Raw genomic sequence first — 20,971 nt, forward strand, 5'->3', positions numbered from 1 at the left:
TCTTTTCGATCTACTTTCTGGGAGATTTCTGCTAATTTATATTCTTCTTATATTATGATTATTCATTTCCTCCCTCCTTCCATCCCTTCCTTCTTGCCTTTCTTCCTTTTTTATTTTCTTTGCTCCTCCTCTTTTTTGTCTGTATCTTTTCTACAGAGAATATACTGCAAATGTGTGTCAATTATTTGCAGATCTTTCACTTTCAGGAATGGGAATTGGAAGCTCTTTGTGAGGAGAGGAGCTCATTGTGTGGTGAAACTTCCTGTAGGATGGACAAGTAGAAAGCTGCATTTTTCATTAGGGAATCCTTGATGTTTATACATGAATCTCTTTTCTTCACTGAAACTGTTCTGTTTCTCCAAAGGAAAATATTCTTTCTCTGTAATAGTGTGTTCTATTATTGAATTGTATTATAGGGTCGGGGATACAGAGTGAAGAAAGGAAACTAGAGGTGCTGTTGTTCAGTTTGGAAACTTGAATTCAATCCCCATGTTTTCAAGCCCCAAACATCTTTCCTGATCTTCACTGGACCCTGGGTCAGAATCTCCAGTCTATCCCCAGAGAATAAACTCCTGTCTCCTGTTAGTTGTCTGGTAGTACCAGACAGGGACAGGCACCTGGGCATCTATTGTTCAATGTATTTAGACATCATCAGCTGTCTGTTTTCAACTTTGGATCTTACCCACTCTGCATGATAACAGGTTTCTCCAAATTGTGAACCATCCTTGGGTTCTCTGACAATCTGTGCCTTTTAATTGGAGGTATTTAGGCCATTTATATTTAATACAGTTACAGATGTGCTTGGATAAATCTGTCCTCTGGCTGTTTCTTTTCTGTTTGTTCCCATATGTTCTCCATATTCTATCCTTACTGTGTTATCAGTTATTACTCTCTGAGGTATTATTTTAATGGTTCCTTGAGGGTTCCAGCATACCTATACACTTTGGTACACTGTAACTCAATTATATTCTCTTCACTTGACATTATACCACTTACTACAACCTATCTTCAAGTGATACTGAACCATTTTGCAAATAATACTTCAGTTTCTCCAGCATTGGGGTCTTACATCCAAGTACTGATCAGTCCTCAGCTGAATAATTAAGGAGACCTTTGTGCAGACCTCTGGATCTCCCTCTGTGCAGATTTATGCTCTCTGGATTTTGGTCCTGTGAACTGCTAGCCTCCCTGGATTTCCAGCTCTGTCCCTGAACTTGGGGAGACCTTTGGGCTTGCCCAGTTTCCCTCCCTGAGCTGCATCCTGGGGATTTTTTTCAGGTAGTAAGCCAGCGCAACTGTATTACCACTTTGGTACTTTACTGTCTCTCAGGGATCATTGTCCTTTATTAGTTGATGATCTATGTCTTGTTAACTGTTGTTTCAAATACTTTGTCTGGTTTTGTAGTTGTTTCAGGAGGCAGTATAGATGCAGTCCCTTGTTAGTCTTTCTTGGCTGGAAACAGAATTGCCCGTGTTCTTTGGTTTATATAAAAATATGTTATTTTTCATCCTCTGATTTTTCCCTTCCTTTCTTTTTGTTTTTGAGGAGTTATACCTTACTCTTGTGGAGTTATTGCCTTACTTTCCTTTTAGTGGTATCTTCAGAGAGAAAGATGAATTCACAGGAGAGAACTGATGGTGGATTAATCACATGCATTTAAATTTTCATAATGTTTTTTACTCCACTACCAAGGCTAGCATTTGAGATCAGAGCTGACAACTGAGATGAGATCTTTTTGCCATTTGTAGTATTAATGGTATGTTTAATAGAAAAAGATTAATGAACATCGTTTGTCACTCTTAAACTCCATTGTTGAATTATTTTTATAAGTGAAAAAAATACCTTATAAGTTGCACACAGATCTTGGAAGAGAATGTGACAAATCTGATTCATGTTGATTGATGGGCAAGACCCATTTTCGTCCCCTTTTTGTATCCCTGTGTATCTGATCCTGAAGGCCTAGCATATGGCCACAAAGGCATGTCAATTTGAGGACAAATGTTTCCTATTGCCACGGTAATTAATTCAATAAAGACATAATTTTTGTCCTCAAATTCTTCATCATTAAGATTCTAGGGGCACGTTAGATGAGCAAATTATACACTACATGTCTTATAGCCAAGGTTAACATTGGTTGAGAGTGTTAGAGGTCTCAGCAAGAGACTTCTGCAGAGAGAGGAGCAGCCTGGAGTACCATGTTACCCAAAAAACTCTGTGGAGTCTGGAAAAGGAGACAGATGACAAGATTCTCAAAGTATAAATCAAGGCTAGGATGGGGTGAGTTTGTTTCCAGGAAGAAGAAAACACATCTGCCAACAAAACCATGAAAGAGGATGGCAATAAGTGCCAGCCATTCCTGTGGCCAAAGCTCCTATTGTTTGTGGAAAGGTACTGGGGGGAGGGTAGTTAGGGGCATAGGGCAGGGTCTGCCTCGTTTAGGGAAGAAGTTCCTAATGCCCTTGGAAAGATTACCCTGGCAAATTTAAACAAATATTATAGAAAACTGCCATATTTAAGAAAAAGTGGTAGGCCCACAGTCAACAATGAAAAAAATGAATGGAAACTTAAGAAAAGGAATATTTTGCTTCTTTTCAAACCTCAAAGCTGATCTCACAACCTTTATGTCTATGAAGTGTGCACTGCAGTAAAACAATGCAGTAAGTCTTCTTTCTAAACCTCAGAGTTCTTATTTTAAAACCCTGAGATCATCAGGCCTTCCATGCTCTAATTTTAATCTTATTTGTCCTATTTTTACTTAAGTATTCATATTGATCAGAAGTTGGACTTTGAAGAAGCTTGCAATTGCCTGAGTTAAGTTTGTGAAGTAAACATCTGTAAAAATGTCTTGAAATTTTTCTTTAGCGTTTAAGTTATGCATAATAATCACTCACAGTGGTGTGAATCTGGCATAATGCCAAACCTGGCAGTGTTCTAAGCGATAATATCATCCTGCCGATAAGTTTAATATTTGAGTTGCCAGGAAAGAAATCTTGATTATTCAAATAGTGTCTGATGCAGCTCCCTAATTATCTCCCTCTTGACTGTTCACAACTAAGTATGTCTGAATGTAACATAAACATTAGTCTGAGATGTTATTTTTCCATTCTAAGCTACTTTCAGGCAGGTTTATTATTTCATAAGCCAAAAAAAAAAAAAAAAAAGGATGATTTACCATGGAGTCCCAAACCCCTAAAATACCAATTCTTAGAAAGTTTATTTCTAAGTAGGCCCTCTGCTATAGGATGACAGTGTCTGGCCCCAAAGAATGTGCATAGGGTGTAATAAATATTGACAGAATGGCATCATGCTTGAGAGTCTTTGCAAAGAGACAGATGAGAATGGGAGAAATTTGTGTATTTACAACTTGTGTATTAAAGCCAGCAACTAAAGAGGCATTGGCTTGCCTCAGTGTTCTAGTGAATGCTTTTTAGTGCAATTTTCAAAATTGTTTACTTCTCCAAACTTTGGAAACCAAGTCAAAAGTGTTTCAGAGGGAACGGATTGGGAAGATTTCCACACCCATGCTAGAACTGAGATTTGGACACCAGCCATGAAGGTTCCCCTTAGAGACCCTTTGCTTACAGTTTTAAATCTCAAACTCTTCTTCGTAGTCTCTTGTGCCTTTCAGATGTGTTCTGCTCACTCTGCTCACCCCAATAACTTGAGGGTTTTGCTGGGACATGACCACATTTTTCTGAGCTACTGAGGATACTTTGTGGATATAGAGAGGGTAAAGACAGGAGGTATTTCAGCCAAAAGGGTTACCAAGGTCTCCAAGTAGTAATGGAAAATGAGACAATGCAAGTCAAGGCTTGAACATCACAAATATTTTATATACATCAATGAAATAGTGTCTTCAGCTCTTAAATGTGTCCGATCTTTCTGGAGATCATCCTTGGTGAAGAAGCTTTGTATTACAATTAAAATTTGAGTAGGGAATGGATGCTCTTGCTTTCTCTCTATTGGGTAATGCATTCCCTGTTTTAGGCAATTTGCTTGATGAAGGATACTCAATAGAGAGCCCCGGTATCATGAAAGAGTTATAAGCTAAAGCTTCTGAGGGTCTTATTTAAAATAAATACCACATTCTCCCACAGAAGTCTTATTACTGAGGCACAGCATGCCCCCAAAGCAGTTCACAGAGCCTTTCAGCCCATGTTGTAACTCAGGTGTGCCACGGATCACATCACCCTGTGCACAGGGTACTTAACAAAGTTTCCCAGGTAAATGCGCTCTTCTGTCTTCCCGGAAAGTGAGGAATGCATTTTGACCTCCCTCTGCCTGGCCATTCTGGGAAGAAGGGACCCCACAGCTGGGTCGGTGACATTTCACTGGGGGAAAACAGTGAGGGTTTCTGCCCTCCGAACACCAGTGGCTCACAGGATGCCCTTGAGTAAGCTGTGTGTGTGTGTGTGTGTGTGTGTGTGTGTGCGCGCGCCCATGTGCGCACGCGTGTGCGAGTGCAAGGTAGGAGATTTTTAGCACGCTTTGGAGAGCAAGGCATGAGGACAGGAAAACCCTCTCCAGTGGTGTCTGGCAGCTGGGAAGGAAGGCAGTCCTTAGGAGAAGGGCAAAGAGCCGAGAATGCCTCTGGTGACCAGTCTGGGGTCTGACTGCCACAGAGACCAGAGGAGGGCCACTCTGCCTCAATGACATAGAACATGCATCCAGGGCAAGTTCTTCCAGGTACCAACTTACGTGGCCTCAGTGTTGTATGCATGGTGGACAACAGTGTTCCCATGATGGGCCAGGGTCACTGCTGATTTAAACTAAACATCATAGAGTATCTGTTTCTGATATTAAAACCCTCCTCCTCACCACAAATATCTTGATAGCACCAAGACCAATTAGGATAAATGTACCCCTCTCTCCCTCTCTCTGACTACAAGCTTCCTGTGTGTAAGTGTGAGGCTGTAAGTTCTATTAATCTCGGGTTCTGGGCAGGGACTATGCAATCATTGGCACATTTTGTGTCTTTAAGGAAGACAGCGCGTACCTCCAGGTCAACAGTTGCAGTATTGACCGGTGATGGAGGAAGATGCAGGATGCTGAGGGAGTGTGGGGGAGGGTCTTGGATAAGAGCAGATGGAAGACGCTCCCCCCCCCTGCATTTAAGTGGAAGGCTGACTAGGGGTTGGACCATCATGGAAATAAAGGTAGAATAGGACAGTCTAAGCAGAGGGAGTCTCAGGGTTGCAGCTACTGTGAGGGTGCGTGGAGAGATTGTGGGTTGCAGATTGCATGCAGTACTGCGTAGCATCCCCTAAGTTAGGCACACGGGTGGGCATCAAGGAATGATGAGCCATGAGCAAGGTCTGGGCAGAGTTTAGAGACAAATGTGCATTTATCAGTTTACACCAGTGAGAGAAGCAGTTGTCGTATTTTATGGTTTCTCTTTCAGACTTTTTCACGTTGAGAAACTTTCTGATGTCCATCATACTGCTTGGGTAGAACCTCAATTGTATTTACACATAAGACTGAGGTTTGGAAACCTCCACATAGGGATGTGAGCGCCTGCCTTCAGCCCAGGGCGTGATCCAGGAGTCCCGGGATCGAGTCCTGCATCAGGCTCCCTGCATGGAGCCTACTTTTCCCTCTGCCTGTGTCTCTGCCTCTTTCTATGTGTCTCTTATGAATAAATAAATAAAATCTTTAAAAAGAAAGAGGAAAAAAAGGAAGGAAGGAAGGAGGGAAGGAAGGAAGGAAGGAAGGAAGGAAGGAAGGAAGGAAGGAAGGAAGGAAGGAAGGAAGGAAGGAAGGAAGGAAGGAAGGAAGGAGGGAGGGAGGGAAAGAAAACCTCCACACAGATCAGTTTATAGAAACTACTTAGTGAAATCTCTGGTCTGCATCCAACTGCCCTTGGCAGCCCTACTGTAGATTAATTATAAAGGCCTGGCACTCTGTTTGCTGTTTTTCAGGTACCATGATCAACAGGATGTTACTAGCAACTTCCTTGGAGCAATGTGGTTGATATCAATAACTTTTCTCTCCATTGGTTATGGTGACATGGTACCTAACACATACTGTGGGAAAGGAGTCTGTTTGCTTACTGGAATTATGGTAAGTCTCTTTATTTTGTTTCTTTTACTCATACTCTTAGATCATGAAGGCATTCCATGTGATCATAAGCTTTTGGTTGCCCGACAGCAAGCAGCGAAGCATGAATAATCAGGTCTAGGTTGGGAGAAAACATCACTGATTTTCATCTTCGTTCTTACCGTGCTGCAGCTCCATTAACCATGCAGTGCTGCTGGGTTGCTCTTTGTGGAAGATGTACTAATTTTGGTGAGCAAATCTGGTCTTGGAGCTTCAGCTCTAACCAGGAAGTTCATTTCAAAGGATTCTGCTGTTGTCCTGCTAGCTATGTAAATTTGAGTAGATTTATCTTCTCTGAAACTTACTTCCCAGGGCACCTTGGTGGCCCTGTCAGTTGAGTACCTGCCTTCATCTCAGGTCATGATCCTGGGGTCCTGGGATCGAGCCTCATGTCTGGCTCCCTGCTCAGTTGGGAGCCTACTTCTCCCTCTTCCTCTGCTCCTCTCCCCTGCTCATGCTCTCGCTCTCTCTCACAAATAAATAAAATATTTATTTTAAAAAATTTATTTATTCATAAGAGACACAGAGAGAGAGAGGCAGAGACAGAGGCAGAGGGAGAAGCAGGCTCCCTGCAAGGAGCCTGATATGGGACTCGATCCCAGGACCTTGGGATCACACCCTGAGCCGAAGGCAGACACTCAACCACTGAGCCACCCAGACATTCCAATAAATAAAATCTTTAAAAAAGAAAAAAAAAACTTACTTCCCTTACCTGCAAAATGTGGATCATAATAACCTACTTTGAAGTGTGTTGAAGGGCTGAAGAGTTGCATTTTCTCACTAAACGAATTAGACTATAGTTGACCCTTGAACAGCAAGGGTTTGGACTGCATGGGGCTGCTTATATGCAGATTTTTCCCCAATAAGTACAGTAAAGTACAGTAAATGTGTTTTCCTTATGATTTTCTTAATAATATTTTCCTTTGGGCAGCCTGGTGGCTCAGTGGTTTAGCGCCGCCTTTAGCCCAGGGTGTGATCCTGGAGACCTGGGATCGAGTCCCACATTGGGCTCCCTGCATGGAGCCTGCTTCTCCCTCTGTCTGTGTCTCTGCCTTTCTCTCTCTCTGTGTCTCTCATGAATTAATAAATAAAATCTTTTTAAAAATAATATTTTCCTTTTTCTATTCCTGGAAAGTTGACTTGTAAAGCTAAGGTAGGCTTTAGGCAAAGGTAGGCATCCAGAAGGAGGAAATATTTGAAGGTAGTGAGTCAAGGAGGACCTTCGAGCCAGGCCACTGGGCCAGGAGTGCACAGAGTCAGGTAGGGAAGTGGAATGGCATGAGGCTGGGATAGGAGGCCAGGTCTTGGGGAGCTCTTGAGAAGGATTTGCTGCCTGTGATGGTATGTCACTGATTGATTGATTGCTTGATTTAGAGAGAGTGTATGAGTCGGGGGTAGGGGTAGAGAGAGAGGGAGAGGAGAGGGAGAGAGCGAATACCAAGCAGTGGGAATCCCAATGTGGGATTCAACCTCATGACCCATGAGATCATGACCTGAGCTGAAATCAAGAGTCAGATGCTTAACTGACTGAGCCACCCAGATGCCCGGCATGCCACTGCTCTTCTGGGAGGCAGAGCAGGTACAGACATGATCCCTACTCCTTACATATTACAACTTGACCAGGACTAGTTTGTGACATGTGCTTTAGGTAGATCAAGATGGGAGGGCAGCAAATTGTCTCAAATTTATCATAATGCAGTGTGAAGGAACTTTGAAATGTTTAAGCCAGGTGTAGCTTCCAGTCGATGCTCTGTGTTCAGTGACCCAGGTTCTCTTTATTCCTCCTCTGCTTTTTTATAGTTTGGTTACAGCGAAAAGCATTATCTTGATGCTTCTTTGGTTTTCTGCTGACATCAGGATATGAGAGCTGGTACCAGGAGCTCCTTAAGCAGGAAATTCCCAGAATTTCTGAAGTTAGGCATCCCTCCCAATGCCTCCACTGTGTCCACCCCCAGGTTGGCAGCAGAGGGATAAGCTCTCCACGGGAGGGCCTTTGAATGGTAGCCAGGGCAGCCTGTACCCTTGTAGCAGCTGCCTCGGAAGATTGTTCCAAGAGTTAGAGCTAGCTGGAGTGCCCATGGCATAGATGGAGTGGGAACGTTCTTCTCCCACTTGGTAGTACTGACCAGGGATAAGGTAGCTAGATGTGAAAATAAAATCTGGGGCCAATTTTAAGGTCACCAGAAGTAACAAGATGCCAATTTCAAGTCCCAGTTGTCAATAATATAATCTGGGTTTATCATTTAACATTGTTTGCTTATAAAAGAAAAATATAGTTGTGTGCATTTTAACGAACTTGGTTTTTCATGACGATGGATATGGTCTGTCCTGTTAACTATTGGATCACTTCGTCTTCTTTCCTCAGAAAATAGCATTTTATTATATAGCATAATGCTTTGGGAAATAAAATTTGCAGGGATGTATTTTTGGAGGGCCATAACAAGCCCACAAGGGACATGAATGATGCTATTTATAAAAACAGAACTGCTAATTGCAGAGTCTTTCCCCTTAAGCTTCTTAGAAACAATTTCCTTGGTGTTCCTTTTTGGTAAGGTGTTCCCCCCCCCCTTCTTTTCATTGTTGAATCAGGTATGACTCAGGGCTTATGCAAATAGCTTAATATGCTGTGGATCAGAACCAGGTTTGAGATTAACCTTGCCCAGATCTTCTTGTTACTTCTAGCTTTCCTCGCTTTTTTTCTTCGTCCTTACAGTCTCCACAGCTTCACCTGACAGCACAAATCATTTATTTAGTTACTTGAACTACTTATTTGCTTAAGTTTCGCTACTGATCCTACTTTACAGAAAAAATAGAAGTTATAATCAACTTTTACTCAGTATGAAAACAAAGGTGATATGTGCCCTGAAATTCACAGTGACCTCATTGCTGCCCTCTAGAATGATGATGAAACAGACACTCTGTTCTTAGGCTGAGTAGCTCCACTCCATTTCCTGTGTAAGGAACAGACCAGATTTTTACAAAACTTTTTTCTTGAGTTGAATTTAGTTAGGATATAGTGTATTATCAGTTTAAGAGGTAGTATTCAGTGATTCATCAGTTGCATATAACACACACTGCTTATCACATCACGTGCCCTCCTTAATGCCCATCACCCAGTTACCCCATGTCGCCTACCTCTCCTCCAACAACCCTCAGTTTGTTCCTTATAGTTAAGTCTCTCATGCTTTGCCTCCTTCTGTTTTTATATTTTATTTTTCCTTCACTTCCCCTATGTTCATCTGTTTTGTTTCTTAAATTCCTTATAGAAGTGAAATCATATGGTATTTATCCTCTCTGCCTGACTTATTTCACTAGCATAATACTCTAGTTCCACCCATGTCATTGCAAATGACAAGATTTCATCCTTTCTGATGGTTGAGTAATACTCCACTGTATATATACACCACATCTTGATCCATTCATTTGTTGATGGACATCTGGGCTCTTTCCATAGTTTGGCTATTGTGGACATTGATGCTGTAAATATTGGAGTTCATGTCCCCCTTCGAACAGACTTATTTCTTAATTGGCCCCATCAAAAATGGTTTATTTGCATGTAGAGAAATTTAGTAATCTTGAGCTAACTTACACAAAACACTGCATGGAGTTGGATTGTGTCTATCCCTAGACCAAGCAACTTCCTATGGAATCAGGCATCAGAGATCCAGGAGCTGACACTTTCCCATAAATTTCCTGGGTATTGACAGTGCTTGGCTGCAGGTTACCTACAAACTGGTATGCAGAGTGTTTGGCTGACAGTAAAGATATATAGAAGAAGCTAACTTGTTTTCACAGCCCACAGAAATGGTTAGTTTCCTTAAGATGAAATGTGTTTTGCCAGATACTTTTTTTTTTTTTTTTTTTGCTTTTGCTTTCAGGAAATTTAAATACCAATTTGTCTCTTTGGGATTATCTAAACCAGACATGACTTCCTTTTATTTCAGGCATTTATTTCCCTATTCCCCCTTGGGCTTTTGCAATGCCTGTTTAGGTAAAATGCACAGTGTCAGATTTCCCATGGGCCGTCTCTCTCTCTCTCTCTCTCTCTCTCTCTCTCCATCTGGTCCCTACTAAATTGTGAAAAAGAAGCACAATTTACAACACTCTTGAGAAAGGACAGGGTCATCCCTGAATCATCTTGTATATTATCTCTGAAGTGCTATATTTCTCTGTGTTCTTTTATATTTGAATTTTCTGGTTCTTGTGTTTATGAAATTGATAGAATTTATAGCTTTATGTGTGTGTGTTTTTTTATTTTGACCTAAGATACAGTCATTCCAAATGTTAACATCTATAAAGCTTTCCCATTTCGAAATGTACACATAAAGAAATGAGCACTGCCTTTTTTCAGAAAACTCCTGAAACTAGTGAATTACTTCATGGCACCTTCTTAGATGTTCACATTTCATTAGTTAAAAACCCAAAATTAAACTATAATTTAAAATTTTTAAATAGCTGATTTGTGTCATGAGTGATATTTTGGGTTCCAAGGACATTAAGATTAATCTGCAGTGCTCTGGGCAGAAATCTATTGTTAAACGGCGAAGAGACAGAATTCTCCAGAATATTCTAAGAGACAAACAAATGGCCTTATCAAAAAATAACCTCTCCTCGTCCGAGATGTCAATTGTGAATCCAAGACAGTTGTGCAAAGCTTTTCTTGTTTTTACAGCACTGTTTGCAATGTCCTACACAGATAATGATGGTAATGCTAAAGTAAGACAATCTTAGATGCAAGTATTATACTGTGATAGATCAGACAAGTCCAGCACAAGTTTCCTCCACCAAGACCTACCTAATAGTAAAGCTGAAGAGACAAAGATCACTTCCTCTCTCCTGGACAGTATTTTAAAAATATGAACTCACAGGATTGCATAATAGTCACTCATCAGCCTTCCAGAGAAAACATGAAGGTTTTTTTCTTTATTCATCTGTCTTCCTTCTGTGGGGTCCTCCCGAGGCCCTGACACTTCATTAGTGTAGACGTCACGACAACCAGTGCGATGAGCTCTAAATGGCTTTATTTTGTTGGTTGAAGGAGTTGGGCAAACAGCGTTGTTAGATCATTGGTGTCATAGCATTTTGTCAGCTGGTTTCTCATATCTTAACTTGATGTAGAGAAGGTAATTGTTTTGCTTAGCATTTAAAAAGTTATCCTATCTACCCTTTCATATCTGTATGTATAGACAAAATACATGCTGAAAGCTTTAATTTCCCCTTGCTTGGGAATATATAGGATTGTTTCAAGAGGAGAATAGAGCTTCATTGGTGAAAGAGTATCTCTTGTCTTATATGAGAATGCAGTGTCATTTAGTCACTTGTCATTTTGCTTGTCTACTCTGTAGTATTATGGCATCTCTTGCGGGCCCTTTAACTAGAATATAGATGACTAGATTTTTTGGCAAAGTTACCTTAAAATGTGAAGTATTATCTGCCCCATCCTTGGGACATGGATTATTATCTGATAAGTGGTCCCCCATGGATCCCTGAACACAAGTGAGTCCACTTCAGAAGCATGATTAAGGTTTTCTCCAACCATTTCTGCAGTTCTTAACAATGTAAAAATCACAGCACCAGTGAATTGTTCAATTTTATTCAGGGAACTTGTATACCATCTTAGGATGAGACCTTTGGATAATAATCCTGCTGCCATCATATTACCCAGTGTTGAAAGGTCTTGATTTGAGGTTACATGGCACCTCAGTCAATCGTCAGAGGTCAATTTTCATTCTGAAGGGTAGGAACCCTACACTCTTCACTCAGAGAATATTCCAGAACACAGATACATTAGCCAAAGCTTATAAAGAAAATGGTATTCAGGAGGGCTAAACCTCAGATCTGGTTATATTCGTGCTACTTATTCATGCTACTGTCTCTCCATTTGGAGATTTTTTTTTCCCTCTGCCAGTGGACATAGATATCCTGAGAAACTAAAGTCAGTTCTTGATATTGCTGTGTGAATAAGCAAAAACAAAACAAAACAATCCACCCCAGAATCCTTTTTATAGGTCTTAATATAATTTGACATAAGGTGCTTAATATCAAATAACAACTTGATAATCTCCAATAATAACTTTGAAAAAGTTTTTGGTTTACATGTGTTTAGTGAATCTCATCAAATAAAGGCTCAGTGAGGAGAGCCTATCTTTAAATTCTTAGAATAGTTTGTTTTGTGCAGAGGAGCAGGTGGGGAGGATGGGCCTTGTCAGTCCTAAGGCCAAAATCCCCACCAATTCCTGAAGGACCTTCATTTCTCCCTAGGAATATTTTGCAAGAAATATAATAGCTGCTTTCTTCCAGGTCCAGACAAGTGGTGTTGGAAGTTGTGGTGACCTTCTAGCTTTTGACATGTTGACTCTGCAGTTCCACCTAATTTTTCTCAACTCTCAGCATTTTTATTTGGCAGCAGGGCTACCCTTCCCATCTTTAAAATACATGCGCTCATGCTGGCACCATTGCTAATAAGGAGATTTAAACCCAGGCATGACTCATGGTTGATGACCAGGTTTATGCACCACTTCTTTCTTTCCAGTCATCCAAGTACAAGAATGAGCTGAACAAGCAAATCACTCCAAAGGAGATTGGGGTTTTCCAGGTATAGGTTTTTTCACTGACCTCAGAAAACCACACACACACACACACATACACACACACACACACACACACCTCTCTCGTCCCCTCTTCTCCTGGATGAGGACATTGGACTTGACTTCTGCCCTCCTAACAGCAAATACCGACTTGTCTTTAAAGAAACTTGGGCCACTTATCTTCCAAATTATCTTGACTGTTGTTGACTTTCATGACCTGAGGAGATCTTGCAGAATTCCAGTGGGACATAATAATAAAGCTGAGTGTTTTATAGAATTTTATTTGCCAGAAGTGATTGGTGGACATATTTGCATAAAAAAGAAAACATCAGACAATAAATGCAGTAAAATGTGTTTATTATTCCGTGATATTGAATCAGTCAACCCCAGAGACAGAAAAATGGGCAGTTATTGCCAAAGACTCATTTACCTTCCTTTTGGAGGATATGGAGATATTTTTAAATGAAAGTTAATCGGTCTTAAAGCTGTTTTATTAATTTGGATGTATTTTAGGGGAAAAGTGCAATTTTTTTCAAATTGACTATATTTTGATAAATTTTAATTACTGTTAGTTGAACAAATTGGCTGTCACACTGAAAGTTTGAGCTTTTAGGAGCTAGTATAAGACTTGCAGGAGGATAACTAATTTAACACTAGAGTATTTTGAACACTAGCATTTTTTCATTAGTCATTCTTGGTGAGGGTGTGGATTCTGGAATTTCTAAAAGAAAATTACACATTTCAGTATTTATGTTAAATCTCTGGCAGCTGCCTTTTTAAGTAAGAATCAAAACCTTTACCCAGTGTGCTCTTAAAGGAACTTCCCTTCTCCATTGCTTGCATTATTAAATTGTTAAAGCTTGCTCCCAAAATGGTTTTCCAAAATGATTCTTGAAAGTATGTGCAGGATGAGCATAGCCAGGTGACCTGAAGTAAAATGACTAGGATGTTGATTTTTCAAGCATCATGTATTAAAATGATCTTGGGGAAGATGAACTTCTTTCTGAACATTCTGGGGCCCAACATGGCTTACAATTTTTGTGCTAGGATGAGGAAATGCAGAGTGGAGAAAAGACTGTGTTTTCATTTGGCAGCAGCTCAGACTCTCTAGGTATTGGGGCTCAACCTCTGCTTCTGCTGATTGTCATTTGTTTGCTTTGATCTGGTTAAGGCAATGGGCGTTAGTAATGATACCTCCTAAGGACAAGACCTCTCCTTCCTTCCTCTCTCTCTTGCAACATTTAATTTGTTAGAAGGAAAGATGATACACCAGCTAAGGAGAACCTCTACATCTACCTTGAATCTATTAGCTTCATAAACATACTGTGTTTTCTTCACGTGGTGTTTAGATGCCAAAGTATCTTGAAGGGATAGGCCAATGATTTGCTTCGCTTTTCCATCATAATGTAAATGAAATGGGAGACAAGTAACCAGGATACATTTTCTGACTTTGGTGAAAGGAATATGACTCATCTTGTTAAAGGCATACAGAGATCTTCATTTCAGAGAGTAACATATGTTCATCCCAACTGTTTCTACATCCATTGTGATGACGACAAGCTTTGGAGAAAATGTTGTAAAAGCATGTTTACTTTCATTTGTGTTCACTTCAGGGAACTGGATGGACAATAAAATCAGTACAACCATTAATGGGGGCAGGGATTTCCTTTGACCCCAGAAAGCTTTCAGGGATGAGCAGGCCTCATTTTGTATACCTCTAAATTTTTTTTTAAAGTTACATTTTTGAAACCCGATTCTATACACTTGGAATCCTTTTATAAATATTAAGGACTTGAGGGCATAGGAGTTTATGGTTTCCCTAATTAAAATAAAACTAAAGGCGTGACCATATTTGAACAGAAGGAGGTTTCTAAGTGGCCCTTCAGATACCGTTTAAAGGGTACAGTTAGGATAATGGAGTAACAGATACAGGTAAGAATTTGAATAATTCCTAAATTGTCAGACTCACCTGCTTCTGCAATTTGCAACAGAGGTACTCACTTTAGTGCACAAGACTTTTGGTGAGCTAGAGAACACTCCACAAGGGAATGGGCCAGTATCAGGAAGGAAAAAAAAAAAAAAAAGCCCAAGAATAAACACAAATAAAAATCGACTTTCAAAGGCTCTTGATACCAGTGATTTTCCACTCCTGTTAGAATGTTGATTTCTTTCCAGAAGGATCTCAGCATGGGCCACCTGCCAGGGGAGAACAATATTTAACTTTGAGTGCCAACTGCCGCTCACAGCTCTCTCTCCCTAAGCAGTGGAAGCCCCTCCGATTTTTACATTCTCTGCTTATTCAGAAACCATAGCTGCTCTTGAATTTCTCATAAGTCTCTGACGAGCACCCTGGGAGCAACTTGCAACAGGTGATCCCATATATCTCAAACAAACGCTAACTACAGTAGTCAGGTATGGATGGCCATCTTGAGTGGCTACTGATCCCATCCACTGATGTAGGTTAGCCCCTTATCAGTACACCGAAACTATTTAGATTTTTTTGGCAAATGTTTGCAAGTGAACAAAATAGATGTACATGCCTCCAAGGGCCATCCTTTTTTTCTTTTTAACTTGAAATATACTTGATACATAATACTATGTTAGTTTCAGCATATAATGCAGTGAACCAACATTTCTATACATTATGAAATGATCCCAAGTCTAGTTACCCTCTGTCACCATACAAAGTCATCACAATATTATTTACTATATTCCTTAGAATGTATTCCTATGTATCCCCATGATCTATTTATTTTAAAATCAGAAGTTTGTTCTCTGTATTTATTTGTGTTTCTGTTGTGTTTGTTTGTTAAAAATTCCACATATACTGATATCATATAGTATTTGTCTTTCTCTGACTTATTTCACTTAGCATAGAACCTTCTCATTCCATCCATGTTGTTGAATGGCAAGAGCACATTCTTTATGGCTGAGTAATATTCCATTGTATGCATGCATGCACGTATATATACACATATATACATACACAGACACACACACCATCTTTATCCATTCATCTACTGATGCACACGTTGCTTCTGTATCTAGGCTACTTTACTACTACAATGAACATAGGGATGTGTATATCTTTTCAAATTACTGTTTTTGTTTTCTTCAGATAAATACTCAGAAGTGGAATTATTGGATTGTGTGTAGTTCTACTTTTAATTTTTTGAGAAACTGCCATACTGGTTTTCATAGTGGCTGCACCAGTTTATATTCCCACCAACAGTACACAAGGGCTCCTTTTCCTCCACATCTTTGCCAACACTTGTTATTTCTGTCTTTTTGGTATTAGCCATTCTGACAGGTATAAGGCAGTATTTCATTGTGGATTTGGTTTGTACTTCCCTGATGACTAGTGATGCTGAACATCTTTTCGTGTGTCTGCTGGCCATCTATAAGTCTTCTTAGAAGAAATGTCTATATGGGTTCCCTACCCATTCTTAATCAGGTTATTTGGTTTTTCAGGGTGTTGAGTTGTAGTTCTTCTTCTTCTTCTTCTTTTTTTTTTTTTTTTGTAGTTCTTTATATATTTTGGATATTAACCTCTTCTTGGATCTATCATTTGCAAATATCATTTTCATTCACTAAGTAGATTGCTTTTTGCTTTGTGGATGGTTTTCTAGTTTGATGTTACCTCATTTCTTGTTTTGCTTGTGTTGCCCTTGCCTAAAGAAACAAATCCAAATTTTACTGCTCAGAGTAATGTCCAAGAGTTTACTGTCTATGTTATTTTTCTAGGAGTTTTATGGTTTCAGGTCTCACATCTAGGTCTTGAATTCATTTTGAGTTTATTTTTTTGGATGGTATAAGAAAGTGGTCTGGTTTTCCCAACACCATTTATCAAAAAAAACTATCTTTTCCCCATTTTTTATTCTTGTCACCTTTGTTGTCAATTTGCCATAGAACATAGGTTTATTTCTGTGCTCCCTATCCTGTTCCATTGATCTGTGTGTCTATTTTTGTGCTAGTACCATACCGTTTTGATGACTATAGCTTTGTATTGTGGTTTGAGATCAGGGAGCATGATACCTCTAGCTTTGTTCTCCTTTCTCAAGATTGCTTTGGCTGTTGGGAGGTCTTTTGTGGTTAAATAAAAATTTGGGGCTCATTTGTTCTAGGTCTGTGAAAAATACCATTGAAATTTTGATAAGGATTATACTGAATCTGTAGAGTACTGTGAATAGCATGGATATCTTAATTCCTCCAATTCATGAGCAAGCTACATCTTTCTATCGATTTGTGTATTCTTTGGTGTCTTAAATTTTTGGAGTATAAGTCTTTCACTCCCTTAAATTTGTTCCCAAATGTGGATCCTTTTTAAAAAATAGGAGCAAATAATGCATCTAATTTTCTGACTTGCTTATTTAAATTTTATGCTGCCTTTAAGCATTATAGAAATAAAATTTCAAAATGGCCAAATTATGGATGTGGACATGCTATGAGTAAATCCCATGCCTCAGTATTCACTACTGAAGATGAGACTACCATGTTTATAAGGCACAGAGTTGCTTTTATAATTAGTGATTTTCAGACTTACTGGGAATGAGGAAAACCAGGTCCCCTTATGGGAATTTGGGGCTCTCTTGGATAGCTATCCAATGAGCACCTTACCATTTTGGCTTATTTTATATAGCCAAAGGGGATGCTTTTGAAAACTAGTTTAAAAGTGAAAGGGAATAAAGGGAAAGGAGAGAAAATGAGTGAAAATATCGGTGAGGGTGACAAAACATGAGAGACACCTAACTCTGGGAAATGAATAAGGGGTAGTGGAAGGGGAAGTGGGCAGGGGGTTGGGGTGACTGGGTGATGGGCACTGAGGGGGGCACTGGGTGTTATGCTATATGTTGGCAAATTGAACTCCAATAAAAAAATTTAAAAAATAATAATAAAAAAATAAAAAAGAAAAAGAAAAGAAAACTAGTTTAAAAAGATTCAAGTCTGGGAGCTTCTGGGTGGCTCATCTGTGAAGCCTCTGCCTTCAGCTCAGGTCATGATGCTGGGGTCCTGAGATCAAGCCCCACATTGGGCTCCCTGCTCAGTAGAGAGCCTGCTTCTGCTCCTTCTCCCTCTCTGTTAAATGAATAAATAAAATCTTTTTAAAGAAAATTCAAGTCTGCTAAAAGATCCGCATCTATTGTAACCTTGCACTGTTGGTGTCCATCTTCAGTGGGCTCCTGCCTAAACTCTGCCTTCATTGCTGTCTATTGAGACAGTCAGGTAATCTCTATTGTCCTGTGGTCCTCTCAGGGGAGTGATTCTGTCCACATGGCCCCACGTACCTTTCACGAACCTGTTGTTTGGTAGGTTCTCAGATGCTCCCTTTGCTCCCACAAGGTTGGCTGTTCCCAGAACCCACGAGGTGACTGCAGCAGCATGACTTTGCCTAAGCGGTACTCAGTGGTACCACAGCCCTGCCTCCTGGCCCTGCATGTGATCACTGGTCTAAGAGTTAAGAAGACCCTAGACCTCATGCACGTGATCATGGAGCAGCAGGACTCTAATCCCTGGGGTACCACACAGTGTCTCCTGTCTCTTCCTAAGAGATCAACACAGCAGCCTATAATTTAAAAAGGGCCATTGCTGATCTTTCTCCAAATAAAAGTAGCCTGTGCCTTTCTTGGTCCTGGTAAACATCAGGAATAGCATAGTTATCCCTTACCTTCAGCACTAGATAGCTCGGTTGTCCAGGTTCAAATCACTGTGTTGCATACACAGTTAGTTGGCCTGAAGACCTCTGGTCTTATGTTGAGGGAAGATTCTGCAATGTTGTTTTTTAGAGAACAGTTGTCATTTCTACTCCATGCATTTATATTCATTTATTCAGCTATTATTGTTTCCTATTATACTTCTAGGTATATAACTGAAATGCTCTGTTGTGTGTATGTTTTAAGAAATCTCTGAAATTTCCACATGTTGCTCCTTTACTACTTATTTCTTATGATTAAAATATGTTTGACTCAAATATCAATGTTTTAGGTCTTAAAATAAATGAACTAAGGTTTTAGATCCCCACCTACAGGCAGACTGCTGGTGCTTTCTGACCAGGCATTTCTGGTAATATTTGTTGAAGGCATTAAATGCCACAGTGTTGTTGTTGTTGTTGTTGTTTTGTTGTTTTTGTAGTTTTATCTCTAGATACTTCTGTACTTGGTGAAAAACATTTTTGGGGGCACAGGGTGGCTCAGTGGTTGAGCATCTGCCTTTGGCTCAGGTCCTGGGATCAAGCCCCACATCAGACTCCTTGTGGGGAGCCTGCTTCTCCCTCTGCCTATGTCTCTGCCTCTTTCTCTGTGTTTCTTAGGAATAAATAAAATATTTTTAAAAATTATGATTTTTTTAATGTCACTGAGACTAAAAGTAATAATGTGTTGGGGTTCTCTTCTCTTGTGGTTTTCAGGGTGCTGGTTGCACAGCCCTGGTGGTCGCTGTGGTGGCAAGGAAGCTAGAACTTACCAAAGCAGAAAAACACGTGCACAACTTCATGATGGATACTCAGCTGACTAAAAGAGTGAGTTATCATCCCTGGATCTTCAAAGGGAATATGATTGTGTGTTTTTCCATGTTGGGCAATAGGATTTTTCTTTTGACCTCTGAAGCTAAAATGACATGGTTTCCAGTTAAGGCCTTCTTGGAATCTGTTCCATTTTTTTCACATTGAGAACAGACTCATCCTAACTTTAGGTGAAGGAGGAAATAATTGGATGACCTTGGTATTTACTAAAGAATAAAAACAGATCACGTCAATCTCAATAAATAGGCACACTTAACATTTAAGTTTGCAGGACATGAGAAGGGACATTGCAATATGTAATCAAGTAGGAAGGAACACACTGTCAATGTAATCTAGAAATTTTACAGGAAAGTGGTTCAACAATGTTTTATTGAGCTTCTGTGAACCACTCTTCTAAAGACTGGGGTTGCAACAACAATAAGAACCAGCCAATGACTTTTAGGACCTCAAGCAAGGTAGGAGCAGAGATAGGAGGCTCTTTCTGTGATTTAAAGGCTGTGCAAAAGATGAAGTGTAGCATCCCCATGGGAAAACTACAGTAGAAAACAGTAATCCCAGTGTTTACAGAGCACCCACTCTATGCAAAGCTTGGCTCTAAGCATGTCACCCATGGAAGCTAGTTCCATCCTCAGACAACTCTATAAGGGAAGTGCTAGTATTATGCCCATTTTAGAAATGTGGAGAGGTTAGATAACAGAGAACTTAGATAACTTGTTCAAAGTCATTATTTCAAAGAGGGAAAAGATTTGTATCCCACTTCCACTAAATTTTCAGCTTCTCTTAATAGTTACTTGAGAAACCAAAATAAAAGGTCAGATATTAAAGAATTATTTTATAGCAGTGTCATCTTGCTGCATAACCCAAAGTAGAATCTAGTCAGGTTGTCACTGAATTAACTAAATATAATGTTATTTGGTAAATTTACCCATAAAAGAAGCCATGGAGATTGAAGCAGAGTTCCATTTCTCAGTGTTTTTACTCACTTCTGATTTTGTCTGTATACCTAAAAGTTATCTTGGTAAATACTTCCCAATAGATCAGTCATTTCTCTGCAAATATTTATGCTTATTGGTTCTATTTATGAAATGGAAACATGGATTCCAATTACCTTGTTCATTTCTAAGTCAGACACTATTGTGTGACTTTATTTCAGTTGGAAGGTCCACATGCATTCTTGATGTTCTCAGCCACTCGATTGTAGACGCCATGCTCTTGGCCTGGACGTATCCCATCTAGTTTCCTCTCACTCTCCAAACTCACGAACATGGGTAATATTACAGAAAAGCACAAGGAGAGACATAAGTACAGAACTGATTGGAGGGCTGGGATTCTTATCACTTTCAAAAATATACCAGGAGATGCAAATACATGACTTTTAGACTATTTGTCCACATATAATCCAAAATTGGAGCCATACGTTTTTAGATCTTATCCTAGGCTTGTTTGGATGAGTTCCGTACTGTAGGATTCATGTTTAAAAATCAAAAGTTGTGCAGTATCAAAAGAACTCTTCCATAGAGTCCCTTGTATGATCCAAATAATCTGATTGTAAAGATTACACATTATAAATTTCACAAGAATTGACTTATTGCCATACAGAGGTAGAAAATGACATGAGAATACAACATAGCCCAAACATGTAAATCTTTTCGGCAACAAAAACAAAAGGTGTGACAGGATCACAAATAGGAGAAACCAAGTTAGCATGTTGGGGCGGAATCCTCCGTGTTTCATAAGTAGGTACTTAGTTTTAACTTAAGAAGCATACAT

General features: G+C 39.8%; 1 protein-coding gene across 1 annotated transcript in view; it reads left to right on the forward strand.

Annotated features, from left to right (window-relative positions):
* KCNN2 (potassium calcium-activated channel subfamily N member 2) overlaps positions 1 to 20,971 on the forward strand; it is a 143,508-nt gene that overhangs the window by 100,944 nt on the left and 21,593 nt on the right. The window contains exons 4-5 of the mRNA XM_072840587.1: positions 5,920 to 6,061; positions 19,088 to 19,198. Coding sequence (XP_072696688.1) covers positions 5,920 to 6,061; positions 19,088 to 19,198 — 253 coding nt within the window. The remainder of the gene's footprint in view (positions 1 to 5,919; positions 6,062 to 19,087; positions 19,199 to 20,971) is intronic.

This window comes from Canis lupus, chromosome 10 (assembly GCF_048164855.1).
Source record: "Canis lupus baileyi chromosome 10, mCanLup2.hap1, whole genome shotgun sequence".
Lineage (NCBI taxonomy): Eukaryota > Metazoa > Chordata > Mammalia > Carnivora > Canidae > Canis > Canis lupus.